The sequence below is a fragment of the Poecilia reticulata genome, chromosome 18 (assembly GCF_904066995.2).
Source record: "Poecilia reticulata chromosome 18, P_reticulata-male-v2, whole genome shotgun sequence".
NCBI classification, from domain to species: Eukaryota; Metazoa; Chordata; class Actinopteri; order Cyprinodontiformes; family Poeciliidae; genus Poecilia; species Poecilia reticulata.
The window spans coordinates 15,056,888-15,073,106 of NC_088847.1; the positions used below are offsets into that span (position 1 = coordinate 15,056,888).

Below are 16,219 nucleotides of genomic sequence, written 5' to 3' on the forward strand. Positions count from 1 at the left end.
TTATTTTGCTAATATTCTTTTGCAGAGGCTTGAACGACCAGAAAACAGATCATATTTGTCTTGCAGATTGCAACTTGTTCATTTAAAGTCAAATCTTCCTTGTGTACCAGTGTAAATTATATGATACAATACTGGGTCTGATTTTTTTTTTCCATTTATTTTTTTTTAACAATATACAGTTGAAATATTAAAAAGACACAACAGTTTTTTTTCGTATCTGTCACTTTAAATCAAACTAAGCTGTTCCTATTTTAGGTTCTATGGCGATATCAAGATCTTTTTTTATTTGCTTAATTTTTAGAGAGGTTTTAATGTTTCTCTCAATTCAAAAGTTTATATAAAGTAAAGTCACTTAAACAATTCAGGCCAGCCCAGATGACTTTTCTAGTTTTCTGGCGGGTTAAATCGCAGAACAAATGGAGGCACACTTGTGGATACAGTTTAAGGTAACATCTCAAACATGGGTCTTTCTCATTATTAAAAAGAGAAAAAAAGAAAAAAGAAACGTGTTTCTCTTCTAGACAAAAAGAAAAAGAAATGCACAGAAAATAGAAAGTCAAACCAGCAGAAATTTTTGTGGGGATGCTGACTTAAAAAAAAACAAAAAACAACTTATGCTAACACCGACTACGAAAGTAAAAAGCATTAACACTCATTACTGCAACACTAAGCAAATAAAAATGATTTTAATACGTTGAACCTAATGACTGCTTTATCCATTGTCTTCTCCCAGCTGCCCGTGTCAGCGATATGCTGTAAACTCACTCGTCATAAAACAAGACCTCTAAATAATTACTTTTGTTGTTTCCGTCAGTGTCACTCAGCTCCGGCCTCAGCCTCCATATGTCACATTTCTCAAACTCATGCTTCGGTGATTGTCTTTGCTGTGATTAGAAGCTACACTTCATTTCCTACCCCAACATTCAATTTCATGGAGGGTTGAGAAAACACTGTCTTTCCGTGCTTTTTTATTTATTTATTTTTTTTGTATTTTTATGAACGTTTGACAACGCGGCACTTCACCGCCATCGCTGCTGCAATGCTGCGTGCTCCTTCATTTAATAAACATTGTGCTTGCCTGACTTTTCCGCCTCGCCTCGTGCTCTGTGTGACGAGCAGCTGAATGGTGTCGCAGCTAAAAGGGTGGCTCTGTTGTGACAACATTCGTTTGATGTTAAAGCCGGTAGTCCTTGGCTGCCACGTTCTCCCCCTTCTGTTCTCTTACTTTCTTGTCACTGCTGTGTCTGGATCGCACCGCTGTTGCACATTGAGGACGCCAACTGGCATGACCCAAAAGTGTGACAGCGTCACACAAGCTGCTGATTTTCTCACCGCCCATAGCCATCCACTTTTCATGCCTGGGTGCAGGGAAAATGAGACGGTTTTCTCTCATTAAAAAAAAAAAAAAAAAAACTAAACTTAATTGACTATGAAGGTGGTAAACTTTTTTTTTTTTTTTTAGTTTTGTAAGAAAAACAAATAGTATAGTTAAATGCACTTTTTCCATCCAGCAGCCTAACAGAAGGCTGCTGGATGCAGCCTTCTGCATCCAGCGAATCAAAAACGGTGAAAAACTTTTTAAGCTGTTTTTTTCACCACTCTTGAAAATGCTAACATAGTAGGGCGTGATCACAAGACCATCAAATGTTTTAGATGCAAATAGTCAAAACATCAAAAAAGAAAAAAAAAACTTGAGGAAAAAATACACAACTTCATATTTCGAAAGATTAAAACATGAGGCAACCAGGAACTCATTCTCCTCCACAAATGCACTGGCTAGGGAGCCCAGAAGTGCAAAGTGTGTAGATCTAACATAAGGAAACAAAAAGTTGAGATTAAGTCGAGATTTAGCTGTAGACTTATCTTTTTCTGAGGTTTTTGTGTTTTTGAGAGTGACCCTTCCTGGATCTGTTGGTTGGTTCAGTAACGGATCCAGAGCTTCACTCAGATGACAGCAAGGTGGAGTAAACATGCAACCAGAGCAACGATGGTTTAGATCCCTGGTTTAACACACCTGCATCAAATGAAGGCTCATTAGAGGCCTAAGAGGAACACTGACTTGCTGAGGAGGCTGTTGCTACCACTAGGGAGAGAACTAAAACATGCAGGACACTAGCCCTCGAGGACCGACTTTGGACACCCCTGGTTTAGATGAATGCATGTGCATGTGTTAAAGTGGCCCAGTCAAAGTCAAGTCAGTCTTTGGGTGTAAAAAAGTTGCTCTTTTAGGTTCGACCTGGGGTCTTTTGAGGTGAGACATCTAAACTAGGCCTTCTAAGAGATGTGGTGCTTTGGTTAACGATACCAAGTGTTCAGCTGTATTTACCACTTTTTTTTCCTCGATATCAAACAGAATTTTAACTGCTGTATAATCGAAGCCTGATATCATGTTGTAAAAGATGGGAACAACTTCACTCTTTGAAAAAAGGGATTTTGTTTTAAGAGCATTTAAAATTAATCAAAAGACCGACTCCTTAAAAACCCACCACGCCTCACTCTGTCACTGCTCTTGCTGCGAGTTCGAGATACAGAAGAGGAGAGCGCCGGCAGCCGTGTATGGGATTGGAAGAGGAAAACTACTCGGGGCATCTTTGTCCTCTGTTTGAACAGTGTCGCAGATGTGGGGTGGTGGGGGTAGAACGGGGATGGTGGGAAAGCAGGGGAGCGAACCAAGGAAAACGGGGCGGGGGGTGAGAGAGAGAGAGAATTTTCTCGCAGCTGCCCAGCCTGAGGCCAAAAATATGTGGCGCTTTCCTCGTCACAGCGTCACCAGCCATCCATTCTCGCCTGTCATTATTTTACCTCTTGCAGAGGACACATGCCGTCTCTCAGGCTCGCATATTGCACACTGGTACCACCACACACCGTCTGCCGCCTTGATCTAATCTCAAACATGGCCAAGTTGAACAGAATGAATAAAAACTCCAAGATATTTCTTTTTTTTTCTTGTTGTTGCTAAAGGCATCCAGTTGACACCAGGCTGTTCTACTGCATGATTAATCACTTGTCATTGGTTTTGTTATTTCTCAAAAAAGCCAAAATGAAGCAAATTCTAATAGTGAGTTTTCATACTAACAAACTGATTTTAGGATTTTGGGGTCTGTGGAAGAGACTGTCCTGACTTAAATTTGTAGCCTTAGTTAAGGCAAACCCAACCCACATAGAGCTGGTGCTCAATTGTAATGTAAAACGATGGTGAACGTTCTGTTCTACACTGTTCAGCTTAAATTCCTTACACTTTTAACAACATGCCTTCAAATTTTCTGCAAATATCTTTTCCTGCTAAGGGTAACTTTCGTCTACATGCTCTACGACAAGAGCAAGACTTGCAGCTTGGAATCGCAAGCAACAAGTCGGCCAGCTTACTTCCTTCTTAGCAGGTGGTCATGCAGCTGCTGTTATGCAACAACTTTTCTATTATCGTCTAGGGTTATTGTCAAAAACATTCTTTATAGTACATGAGGCTAAAATAAAAATTTTTTGCTTAGCTGCTTCTGATGAACTCATCTTGAATGAATTTAAGTTGCAACTTAAATTGCAATTTAAGCAATGCAACTTAAATTGCTGTGTAAAGAACCTTCTGCTTTCGAAAAAAAAAGAAAAGATCATTTCTACTAACGTCAGATCAGAAGTCTTTTTGAGTTTTATTCATCCATCCATCCATTTTCTTACACCCTTGTCCCTCAGTGGGGTCGGGAGGGTTGCTGGTGCCCATCTCCAGCTAGCGTGCCGGGCGAGAGGCGGGGTCACCCTGGACAGTTCGCCAATCTGTCGCAGGGCAACACAGAGACACAGAGGACGCACACACACACTCACACCTAGGGGCAATTTGGAGAGGCCAATTAACCTGACAGTCATGTTTTTGGACTATGGGAGGAAGCTGGAGTACCCGGAGAAAACCCAAGCATGCACAGGGAGAACATGCAAGCTCAATGCAGAAAGACCGGGGCCGGGAATCGAACCCAGAACCTTCTTGCTGCAAGGCAACAGCTCTACCAACTGTGCCACTGTGCAGCCCCTTTTTGGGTTTAGAATAGGAAATGTCTATTTTTTTTCCCTTCAGGCTGAATTTGCTTGTGATTTGCCTGTCACAAAAACCTACTTGTCACATTTTGAAAAGCTCCTAAGGACCTCTCTCTACACTAACTCGTTTTGCTGGTAATGCTTACGGATTTCTTTTTTTTCCCCCTAAATCTTGAATTCCAGAGACTGGATCAGCGCTCGCCTTCCACTCTGCCCTCCTTGTCCAAGAGCTGAACCTCAGCAGAGGCCTCCAAAAAATGTCACAGTCTGCTTCAGTTTGCATTAGCAGCAGTGTCACGAGGCAAAATAGATTCTTTGTGTTCTGCAGATATTGTGCTTCTGCCTCTGTCGCCATAAATTTCTTGTTCTTCTGCATAATAAACGCAGCTCCATAAATGTGCAAACTAAATTTTGACGTCAGCGCAGCTCAAGTCTGTGAGTTAAACATCTGTAAACGGCTTTCCTTTAAATCAGAGAGCTGCTGAGAGTTATGGCTGCACAGTCTGTGCAATCTGTTCTGTGGCGTTTCGTGGCTGAAACATACCCATCAAACACGGGACAGATTGAAAGTTTATTTCACCACATTTATTCACAGAAACTTGCTGTAAACCAGAGCGTTTCTTCCCGTAGAGTTTTGAAAAATCGAAAACCGACGTATTTCGAAACGGGAGGAAAAAATCTAGAGCTATACATTTCTCTGTGGAGATTTCTTCCAGTATTTCCTATATGTTGTTGAACTGAAATGCTTGAGGTCATACAGGTTTTCATGTCTGGTGACCTGAGTAAATATAAAAAAAGTAGCTTTCAACTGAGTTCATACCATGCAAAAAAAATAAATAAAATAAAGGCGTTGGCAAACGTGGGTGATGAGGTTTTTGGGTTTCAATTTCTGATATTTAAATTTGTCTACTACTGTGAAACATAATTGTAACAAAAAAAAAAAAAAGAAACAGAAGACATCTCAAGGAAACGCGTGTCTTTGATCACTTCACTGCTTGGTTAACCTTACAGATGTCCAAATCTGCAGAGAACATACGAGAAATGTGCGCTCACAAGAATAGAATAGACACATTAAAACCGGAGGAAAGTCTGTAAAATGTGACACACCAGCTGAGTACACTGCTGTGGGAATTCAGCAAAAAATACTCGCAGAGAGGAAGCTGTGTCTCTCCTACTTGGCTGTCATGAATGTAGGTCTGCCAAACTGAGCAACAACAACAAAAAACGGGGCTGGATGTATTACATAAGTAAGTATTCGCTGTGATTTTGAACCCTGAGTCGGTGGCTCACAGGCGGCTGTTTAAATTGCATCAGTTCCTCTGATGTAACTGTGTATAGCCCTCAACTCCCTTAGAGGTTTAAGTCATTTATTTTGATTAGGGCTGTATTTATAAGATTAGTCTCTAAAGAAAGTCGCTTGGGAGGACGGGTTGGCAAGGATGGTGGTGGGGGGAACAAAATGAAGTCTGTTTGATCATTACAAATTCAGAAATTTCTGCTTGTCAATTAATTAGCCACTTCCTGGGTCTGCGTGTCCCTCTCTTCATTTGTGGGGGCCCGGCTCTCGATGGACAAATACCCACGGTGTGTCCATTGTGTGTCTAAGCACTCACTGTCGGGCAGCTGGGGAACGGTGAATAAAGATCCTTCAAAGGCAGGCGGTTTTTCAAGAGCAAGCCTCTTTTTACTTGTGTTGACTGATTTGTGAGAGCGCTGTGTTTGGCTTCTTCGTGGCTTTACGCTGCCAGTTTCTCTCCTGAACAAACACGAACGAGAACAAAGACGGGACATGAAAATGTAGGTGGAATAAGAACAGGTTTTAAAGTGGGTTTTTTTTTTCTCCCCTAGTGAATCTGTTTCTGTAAATGCAACACACCATGCAAAAGTTTTCTTCTTCAGGGTGTTTGTGAAACTCCTGAAGTTTGGAGACGACGCCACTCTAACCGGTCTGGATTATGCAGTAATGAGTCTGTCTGCATGCAAACAGCAGGTGAATCGGTTGGTCCGCCGATGCAGTCGGAATCACTTGAGGCTAAATCCGCTAAAGACAATGGAGACTTCAGGAGAACCTGCATCCTGCAGAAACTTAGGCTGCATTCGCACCGGACACATTTGGTCCGTTTTACATCCAGAGTTCATGACTTCAGACTTTTTGTGCAAGTGTGAATACACATGCAAATCCTGTTGACTAAAACAACTGTTTATCCTCGACACTTGCCATCATACAATCTGTCCTGCGGTTTGACTCGTCCACAAAACAGGACAGCTCCAAACTGCAACAAGCAATTAGGTCTGGAGAGAGGCTCATCGAGGCTGACATCGCTTCTGTTCGTGTCCTGTATACGTCCAGGGCCATTGAAAGGTCAGCTAGTATATCTGTCGACACGACACATCCTGGTAACAGGTTATTTAGGCTTTTAGCCTCAGGTTGGGGATATAGAATGCTAATGTCAAAAGCTAGCCTACACTAAGACAGTTTCAATCCCCAGGCAAGCCGTCTGCTGAACACAATGAAAATCTCACAGCCAGCGCTGACAGCTAACTTAGCTGGAAACAAATAAGCATATTTTCACTAACATAGTAAGGCTTCCCTCTTTTTATGTGCATGTGCATGTATGTATATATGTATGTATGCGTGTATAACAAAAAATGTACTGCACACACTTTTCCTTGTAAATACTACGCGTGTCCTTGCCTGTCCCTCAAGTCCTTACTTGCTAAGTGTTTTTGACATATTTAGGTTTGCCGTTTGTGACTATACTTTATAATGCCTTCAATGGAAACCTAAGTCAAATTTCTTGCTTATAGCCACACATTTTGATCTAAATTTAGAAAAGCCAAGGTTTTTTGACTATAAATATGTGGTTTGGTATTTTTCTAAACTCGTTTCCTCGTCTGCTGAAAAGCGTTTATTGGACATAGCATAATTTTTCTGGATGAATGTATATCTGAACTGAAAAATATTAAAAAAGTAAATGAAGTATAGATAAGTAACAGTACATGTTGTGTTTGTCGATTTTTTTTTTCCCCAAGTAAAAATGTGCAAAAAGCCTCCACCATGTGACTTGATTAAATGTAGTTTCAATCGTTTTGAAGGCTTCTCACTTCAACAAAGTGCTATAAAATGCATTGAATTTTGTGATCGTAATGCAACGACATAGGGGGAAAAAAAAAAAAGTCAGATGGATTTGAGCATCTTTGGAAGATACTGTAGTCTTGTTTCCACAAAACGACCATGAACGCTTTTAATTTAAGGCAGAAGAATCGTTTCACCCGATTGCTTTCGAACGCGTGTCAGAACTGATGCTCCTTTCCTTCGGCGGTCGCCTCTGCCTTCAGTCCAGTCTGTCAGAAAGAGAATCCAAACTGCAAACACCACGTGAAAAGTCAAAGTGATCTTAAGCAGGTTTTTTGTTCCCTTCAGAAGCAGTGAGTCACATTGCATTTGGTGACACCTCTCACTTGCACAGTTGAGTTTACAGTCTTGTTTTTCCCATAGAGGAGAAGATGACAGCATGCGGCGTGTGACAGCTTATCAAATCAAACCCACATTTCCTCTTTCCCATATGTAGGGCTCTTTTCATGTTGAGATGTCCTCACCGCTAGAGTCTCCTATAGAAAGCTTTTTTTTTTCTCTCCCTCTCTCTTTTGTTCCTACGAGCATCAAAAAGGAGGACGCATGAAGAAAAATAAACATTTTATAATCTAAGGGAGAGAGAAAAGAAAAAACTGGCTACAGATAAACATCTTTTTATCAAGTGTATCCTTTACTGCTAAGCTGCGGCTTAGCAGTCAATATTTACTCCAGGAGGTGATTATCGGCGCTAACAACTTCCACGAGCCACAGAATCAGAGTGTGACTTTTAAAATAAATTGTGGCGTCTTTTAAAGGGAAATTAAAGAGCTGAAATTGTTTTGGCTTTGCCTGGATTTCCCCCGCGACCTAAACACAGAACACAAGCATCCAAGCATGTTGTCTTTCATCATTAAACTGTCTTTTGAAAAGGCTCCTGAGAGAGCGAGAGGCTCCTGGAGCTCAGCGAGAGACGCCTTGTACTTCGAAACATCAAGTGTCGTCAGCGTCTGCTGGGAGGCGCATATTAGAGTCGTGGACTTGAGCTGAAAGGATCTTTGAAAATAAAAAAATGAAAAAAATAAAAATATCTCTTACCGTCTCTCTCAAACACGAGATGTGCTGGTTTCCATGTCGCTTTATGCAATAACGCAAGTGATATCCAAGGTCTGGTAAGTGTGCAGATCTTTGACCTTGCTTTCTCACCCTCTCTGCCTCCATTGTGCTCGCAGATCAAAGACGCCCACAGTGCCCCAGGTGGTCTCATGAGTGAAGATCCTCACTTAAAGGCAGCTGACAGAGGTAAGTTATTAAACCTCACCACTGTGTTCGCACACACATGCGCACACACACACACACATTTTCTTTGATCCCTATTGTAGAATGTCTTTATTTTTTTATCAAGGATCCTCTTACAGTACAACGCCATAGCTTTTTCCTACTATTACAAATACGGTCCTGTCTGTTATTGCAGCTGATAGCAACCATGCAGCCGCAACTCATCCTTTGGTTAAGATATAGCAATTGATCATGAATTAATTTACCACACAAGGTGAGTGTTTTTTTCAAAAAGTCTTGTAATATTAATTCTATGGATTTTTCTTTGCCTTTTTTCCAGAGTTGTAAAGGATGAGTACTCATTTTTAAAGTGCCTCATATTGGCGTAACTACACTACTTTTATGTGGATTGAAATGTTAAGAAATCAGCCATATTTTGTTCAACATTAAGTTCTGTTGTGTACGGTATATAGTGCTATGAACTGTTATTTATTTGGTTGCATGTAATTTTTCAAAGAAATCCAGCTTGTATACAAAATGCTATTTTGCTTAAATCATGAATTTACTTTGATCAACCCAGATTTTGTAGTTCATGCCTGGTTGGCCTCTAAACCGAAGAATCATTGACAACTACACGTGTGAAAAGAGTTACAGTGAACCACAATGAGAGCCATTATGTACAAACGTGGAACTGTGGTGAACCTTCCCAGAATTGGCTGGCCGACCAAAACTACTCCGAGAGCCCGTTGATGGCTCATGCAGATGTTTGCAAAGAACTCAAACCAACCAGGCGTACACGCCTCAAGTAATGTCAGTGTTCGTGATTCAACAGCGGAAAAAAAAAAAAAACAGACCTACGTCTAGTTGACACCACAAGATTTTTGTTCCGATTTTTTTTTTCTTTCCAACAATCGTAAGGATGCCCCAATTATTTGGTTGGTTCTAAAGATAACCTTAAGAGATATTTCTGCAGAGTGTGGTGTGTTGAGTGATCTTTTCCACACAGGAGTATGTTGGGAACGCTCCAAGCTAAAATCAAGGATATTCAACGTCTTGGGTTGTCTTGGCCTGATATCGCGATGTGTGTGGTGTTCCCTGAGAACACAGCCTGAATGTGACCTGTAGCCAATCAGAAAGCGAGGTGATGGAAACACAGAAGACCTTTTTCTCAGTGAAATACACAACCATGTTGGTGTTTTAACCTCAACCAGCTTACAGCTTTTTATTTCAAAATCTCCATGAGTTTTGTGGCCTTTCCACAGCTTTTGACAAAATATTTTGTTATTGCATAAACAGTCAAAACTTTGAGATTAGAGAAGTGTAACCCAAAGTGCGCAGACCTCCTAAATTATGCATTCATAAAAACATTTGGCACGCCCGTTCGAATTAAAGTTTCATAATGTATTGAATTTAGATCACCTTAGTTTTGAGGTAAAAACCCTGTTAATGCAGTCGAGTCCGACCTGGGGGAATTGGCTGCATTTGTAGGTGTGTTGCTCCTCTCCAAGGGAGGAGCCAGAGACCTCAACAAGATTTTTCCCCGTATAGAAAAAACGAGATAAATGATTATGAGATTTGTTTTTAAATCCTCCCATTACTGGTTTTCCAGCCTGCCTTTTTTCCAGCTGCGTTTATGGAATCTGTGGAATACGCACATCGCAGAATTTGTGTGATTCTTACAATAAAAACAGTAACATATCATTCCTAAACAGATGTATCAATGATAAATATGGCTCCTTTCTTTTAAAAAAAAAAAAAAAAAGAAGGGAGAACTACACTGGCAATAAAGAAATTACAATTAGCTGAGTTTTCTATTTTGCATCCAATCATGCATGATTGCAGATTCAAGTTGGGGCACAGCTTTTCTTTCAAGGCAAGAAGGGAATTCTTGGGAGGGGAAAAAAAAACGTTTCGTAGCTGCTGTACTTATACAAAAAAATAAATACAAATTGGTGCATGTTTGAATGTGAAATTGTGACAATGGAAAAGTCTCTTTGATGTGATATGATATAACTCCATCTTATACTGTCTTTATCCTAGAGGAATAGTATGATAAACTAAGGAGTAGGTATGTCCAAAGCAGGACTGAAGAATAGTCATGCGCTTATAGGCCATTTGATCCAGACATTGTCAAAGTTATGCTCAAGATATTTCACCTGGAAAATGGCTGACGTGTATTTAAGAGATTTACCCATTGGTGAGGAATATTCAAGCATACTGTTCTAAGCTCTGCTTTGGATTTAGCTTTCAAAAATATTCAATCACACAAACGGGAGTATTTTTCGTACACCTGGAAGCTGGGTGAATAAAACAGGTTATCAATTCATGGAAGCGGTGTTTTTCTATACCCCCCGCACATTTCCCTGCAGCCTCAGTTTGAAATAAATCGAAAGGAGGATTCTCCCGATATAGATGTGATGCAGAGAGCTGTTTCCTGTGTATCGTGTTTTGTTTTCATACAGCCAGTTTATTCTCCCTTTTCACACCACCAGCACATTATCCTGCTCCATCTGCTGCCAGGAGACAGAGCCAGGTATTTATGGTGAACATAAAAAGTGAATGCATTCCCTGTCACCTATAGCCCAGGATTTACAACATATTTGACAAACATTCTGAATAAAAAAAAAAAGGAGTGTTCAGTTTGTATAAGAGTTTAGATCCTGTCTGTTGTGCAAGCTCCCAGCGGATGGTACCGTTAGTACGTGTGCGTGCTGCTCGATGTGTACGTATGCCCCCCCCGCTGAGTGGAAATGTGTCGATCTGTCTGCTGGTGGTGCTACATATGTGTCTGTATGCCTGTGTGTATTTTTGGGCATGTGTGTGCGCGCACGGCGAATCCGCCTGCTCTGAAACACCAGCAACAGATAACAGATGGTCCCCCTGCATTAGAAGTGTTTTATTTCCCCGAGGAAACCAGATATGTCAAAAATAAGCATGTGCAACATTAGTCATTTGGAATATTCATGCCCCCGCCGTCCGACGGTTTCCTTTTCACAGCCAAAATACCACCAGCCCAAATCTCCTAAGAAACAGAGGGAAAGTCAGGGAGAGAACAACAACAAAAAACACAAAAGCAGTCATCAGCTGAAGTTGACGGTGTGGTAAGAGTTGAGGTCCTTCAGGTGATTTTAACATTGGACATTTATTTTTGGGATTTCTTACCAGAGCGATCCCTTGATTAAAAATGGGTTATGGATATTTTTATGTCAAGAATCTCACCTCCCCGGCTTCACCGGGCAAAGTAATATGCACACATGTTCATGAACCTGTCTGAGTCTGAATAACCTCAGTGGGTCACGCTTCCCTCTTCCTCTTATCTTGCCATTTTTCTTTGTCGTCGACATGTTGCGTCTCTGGAGCTCTGATGTCTTTAATCTCCACCTCCTCTTGGTTCAAGGTATCTACCCCCATCTCCTCACCACTGAGAGTGGTCAGCGTCCTTGTCCTTGGCGGCAGACTTGTGTTTGCATCATTATCAAGCCTGATTAAACGTCCGTGTATTTGGAGGTGTTCACCCCACCGGGAGCCAATGGCATGTTTCTTTCCGACTGCAGAAAGCATGAATTTTGAGCAGCATGTTTCTCTTCGTGGTCCCTCGTGTTCAGGGTTAATTCATGGCAGTGTGCGTGAATGGTGTACACACACAGCGTGAGAGAGAGAGGGAGAAGGAGGAAGAGAGAAATTGGAGGCAATAAAAAGGAGGTGGAAAAGCTACTAAACAGGAGTGTGGTGCTTATCGCACAAATGCAATATAATTTATTCAGGAATATGCAAATCCAACAATCACTCTGCCTTGTTTACCGAAGGGACCTGCTGATTCAGAGACTGAAAGAGAAAGAGAGGCTGCCAGAGACGCCGACTTACGGTGTAGACACAAAGGCGCCCAGCGCTAACTCATTTTACCGGTTTTCTTTAAATTGAAGAAATGAGGTGTGTCGGGCAATTTCTTGCTTATTTCCTAGATGCTGTGTCCTTCGCGTTTAGTCCACCGGTGCTGGCCTGTTGACAGAACGACTGAAGTTATGCAGAGTTTTGGGATGTGTTGCCTCTAGCCTTCCTGCACCGTTAATTAAATCTTTGGAATGTGCAAACAGCAGTACACCCTAACAGTATAAAAAGTATACTATTATTTCATCTTTCAGCTCAGGCTGATGGATATTTGTGCCAATAAATATACTTTTGTTTTCGTTCATTAGCAGCCTATCTCAAATAACCGTGGCCAGCAAGAACTCACTGGGGCATCAGTTTGCCCGATGTTTACAGAGATAGTTTTGTTTTTTGTTTAAATGAGTAAATGGCATAAACAAAATGCAATTTTATTAAATGTCAATTGGCTTGACGCTGTGTCACCAGTGTGGTGTAGTTATTAAGCATAAACTTTCTTCCGTGATTGCTTGATTTTCGTTGGTCCATGTTAACTTTCGGAAAACCCTGTGATATCTTGCAACTACTTGGAATTGGAATGTTGGAATTTGTAGATTACTCACTGCACTTTTAATTTTAATGAAGAAATGCATGTAAATCATGTGTCCTAATAAGTCTTGGAGCAAAAAGAATCTTGCTCTCAGCACTGAAATTAACTTTTGGCCATAGGGACTCAACGGTAAAGGTTGGGGTAAAACTCTTCCACTGCCACCGAGGCAGTTCCAGTCACTGATGATGATGTGGTATTTACAAGAACTGCCACAGCCAGATTAACCCCAACAGAGGCCCGAGGGCAAAACTGACCCATGGACTCGTGTTGAACCACAGGTTTCGTCAATTTTCTGTTCATTGAATGCGGACTAGTCAAGATTGACCTTCAGCAGTCAAATGGCAGATCTATTATAGTTTGCCTTGAGCCAGAGAAAAACCCAACTTGTGGTCAGTCAGTGGAATGCCATGTTGTCTGTTTTCTTTGTGTCGGCTGTGTTAGTGTTGATTGTTGTATCTTTAAGAATTGAATTATGTTTGGATTCGCAGTGGTCTTGGTTAAGAAGAGGATTTTATTAAGAGTGTCATGTTTCAGTATCCACTGGAATCACTCAGATTATGTAAATTACACAAATACATCAGCCAATAACAAAAATCAATTGTGAAATTATTACATTAATTGGCGATTCTTAAACAATTTCTTTGGATTGTTTCTGTTTCTGTGTTGGTCCTCTGATGGACTGGTGATCAGCTTAGGATGTACCATCAGTGGAGAAGATATACCATAGACCTCTACCAAATATGAAGAAATATTGCATAGAAAATCTCAACTTCATATTCAACTAGTTGGTCTTAATACCAGAATAAAACTGAACCACAACAACTGTCAGATTTTGAATGGTGTCTCATCTGGGATTCATGAAGAAAGCAGTTCACTGGTCACTGATGCAGTTTGAGAGTTTTCTGACCATTTTAAATATTCACAAAACCTTCCCTGGTGTCATCGATTTTGGAAGAAAAATTAAGCAAAAGTTTTTTTTTTTGTTTTTTTACTTTTTAATCCGTTTTATATGACCTGTATGCACTGATGTGGATTGGTTGTCAGCAAATTAACAAAGTAGTGGACACAGAGGTGTCATTCCAAGGCCGTATCCCGGTCACACACGTTCCAGGCCAGCAGTGGTCCAAGTAATTCAACAGTCCACCCTTGGCTGCTCAGTTGCATTGCATATAACATTGTTCAGATTTGACACCTGGTCTGTATAGTTCTTACAGCTCTGAAGACTGGAGCAATCTTAATCTGTTGTGATGTGGGGCCTTATTGTAACGTCTGCTAAAAGTTAATGTTGTGACACGGAGAAACTGGTTACATTGATTTCAAGATTAAATTTCCTGTTGCGTTGTCGGGGAAGAAGCGCCCTACGATTTTAGGGCCCTAATTTCATTTTTCTCAGCTATTTACACAGCCCCGCTTTTATTTATTCAACCACAGTAATATCTATCGACCATATTCTGGCATTAGTGACTGTGGACCAGTTCAAGAAATCCTTGGAAGAAATAATTATAAAGCCTCATTTTGCTTTGCAAAACTGGCCCGTTGGCAAGACAGCTTCTCATTAGATATGCCCGTCAGGCTTCACTGGAACAACACTTCCAAAGAACTAAAGAGCCAAAGTAAAGCAAACCACGGAGACAGGTGATTGCCAGCATTTTAATTATTCTTGTCTCTCACTTTGGAATGTGGTAACTTTTACAGCTAAAACTAGCAAAGGAGGCTAGTTTCAATAGCGGTAATGGTCATTTTTCCATAGAAGATGTTTCTGTGTAAAAAGCTTTAGAAGAGCTAAAACATGGGTTTGCCTCAAGAAAGTTAGATAACACATAGGGCACGTTGACAGCAAAATTAAAGCTGACACATTTCTTTGTAATCTTTTGTTACTGAAAACTTCAAATAACCTAATGCCTTGGAGCTAAATAGAAAATGAACTAGCACTTAATGTAAGTGCATTTAAAAATGCTTAATATCCAAGCCAGTTATTTATGAAAGTATTTAGGAGTTTAATTTGGAAACTTGAAAAAAGATAGAAAAAAATAATTTAAAATTCTATCAATCTACAATAAAAAAATAAATAAATAAAAGATCAGGGCCGACGATGGAGTCTTTTCTTCAGCAGAGGTAAAGCAAAATCAAATATTGAACTAAGAAGATAGCATTCCTCTATATGAACAGTTTGAAACTTGCAGAAGTTCTTGATCCATTTTAAGTTTTGTCTCTGAAAGGCACGGAGCAAAGTTTGGAAATTTAGCCGAGAAGACGGCCTCGTCTCAATTCCCAAAAGCATCCCCAACCGCCTAGCTGCACAGCAGTTTTGGGAGGGAAAAAAAGAAAGAAGGAAAGAAAGACGCAGGTAAGGGATTTCTCCACTGACAACGCAAGAGGAGAAAAGCTTGCTATGTCATTCCAACCATCTGGAAGTCTGGCTCAGACTTGAGGCTGATGTGTAACTTTTAATTGGAAAGACAGTAGAGGGAGGCAGAAGAGGAGGAAGGAATGATCCCGATGGATAAGGAGGCAATGTCTGCTGCCAGATGGACAAACCTGAGCTCGCTGGTGTGCTTGCCATTTGATTCATGGGCCAATGCAATGTGTGCTGAGCGTTACAAAGAGGCTGGTGGAGAGGTTTGATCTGGCTCAATACAAGTAGCTGGAAAGGCTGCTTTGTAGACAACAGAGACTTAGACTTTTTGGCAGTGTTTAGTTTTAGCCTTAAAAGGTTTGACAGAAATGTCTTGCAGCTAGCGGAATCCAAAAATCAAGCTTATTCAAGAGATTACACTTCATATAATGGCTCTCTGTATAGACAATGATTGCCTCTTGATTATAATTGTTGATCTCAATTCTAACAATCTGAATGTATGAGCTTGGATTGCAACATTGAAGCGTTTTTTTTTTTTTTTTTTTCAAAAACGGCTCAAAAGGTTCAAAAGTTGTGAATGGTAAAGAGTGAATTTACTTGGAGATATTTTTTTTGGTATTCTTTGGCTACTTTGGAAAAATTTAAAATTTTCCAAAGTGAAAATAAGATTCATGACTAATTACTTAGTAAAAAAAAAAGAAAAGAAAAGTGTGGATTTCTCAAGTTTAAATATAAAAAAGGCTTAGATAAGGAAGAAATTCTATTTTTATTGAGTTCAATTAAATGTATTTATGTAGTCCTAATTCAAAAAATGTCAAAACACTTTCTGAATTATGTTTGATCTGGTTTTACAAAGATGAAAAGAAAGTGGTTTTAAATTATCATTTGGAACTTAACTATTTATGCAGAATTGATCAGACTTTGGTTATTGTAGAGTTGTCAGTGGGGTGGACAGTTGTTTAATGACCAATCCAATATACCAATCATCATTAAAATGCTTAATCATTATATGTCA

General features: G+C 40.3%; 1 protein-coding gene across 3 annotated transcripts in view; it reads left to right on the plus strand.

Moving 5' to 3' along the window:
- LOC103480661 (glucosidase 2 subunit beta-like) overlaps positions 1 to 16,219 on the plus strand; it is a 149,799-nt gene that overhangs the window by 54,256 nt on the left and 79,324 nt on the right. For all 3 annotated transcript variants that reach the window (XM_081599060.1, XM_008435689.2, XM_008435690.3), the window contains one exon: positions 8,329 to 8,398. In XM_081599060.1, coding sequence (XP_081455186.1) covers positions 8,329 to 8,398 — 70 coding nt within the window. The remainder of the gene's footprint in view (positions 1 to 8,328; positions 8,399 to 16,219) is intronic.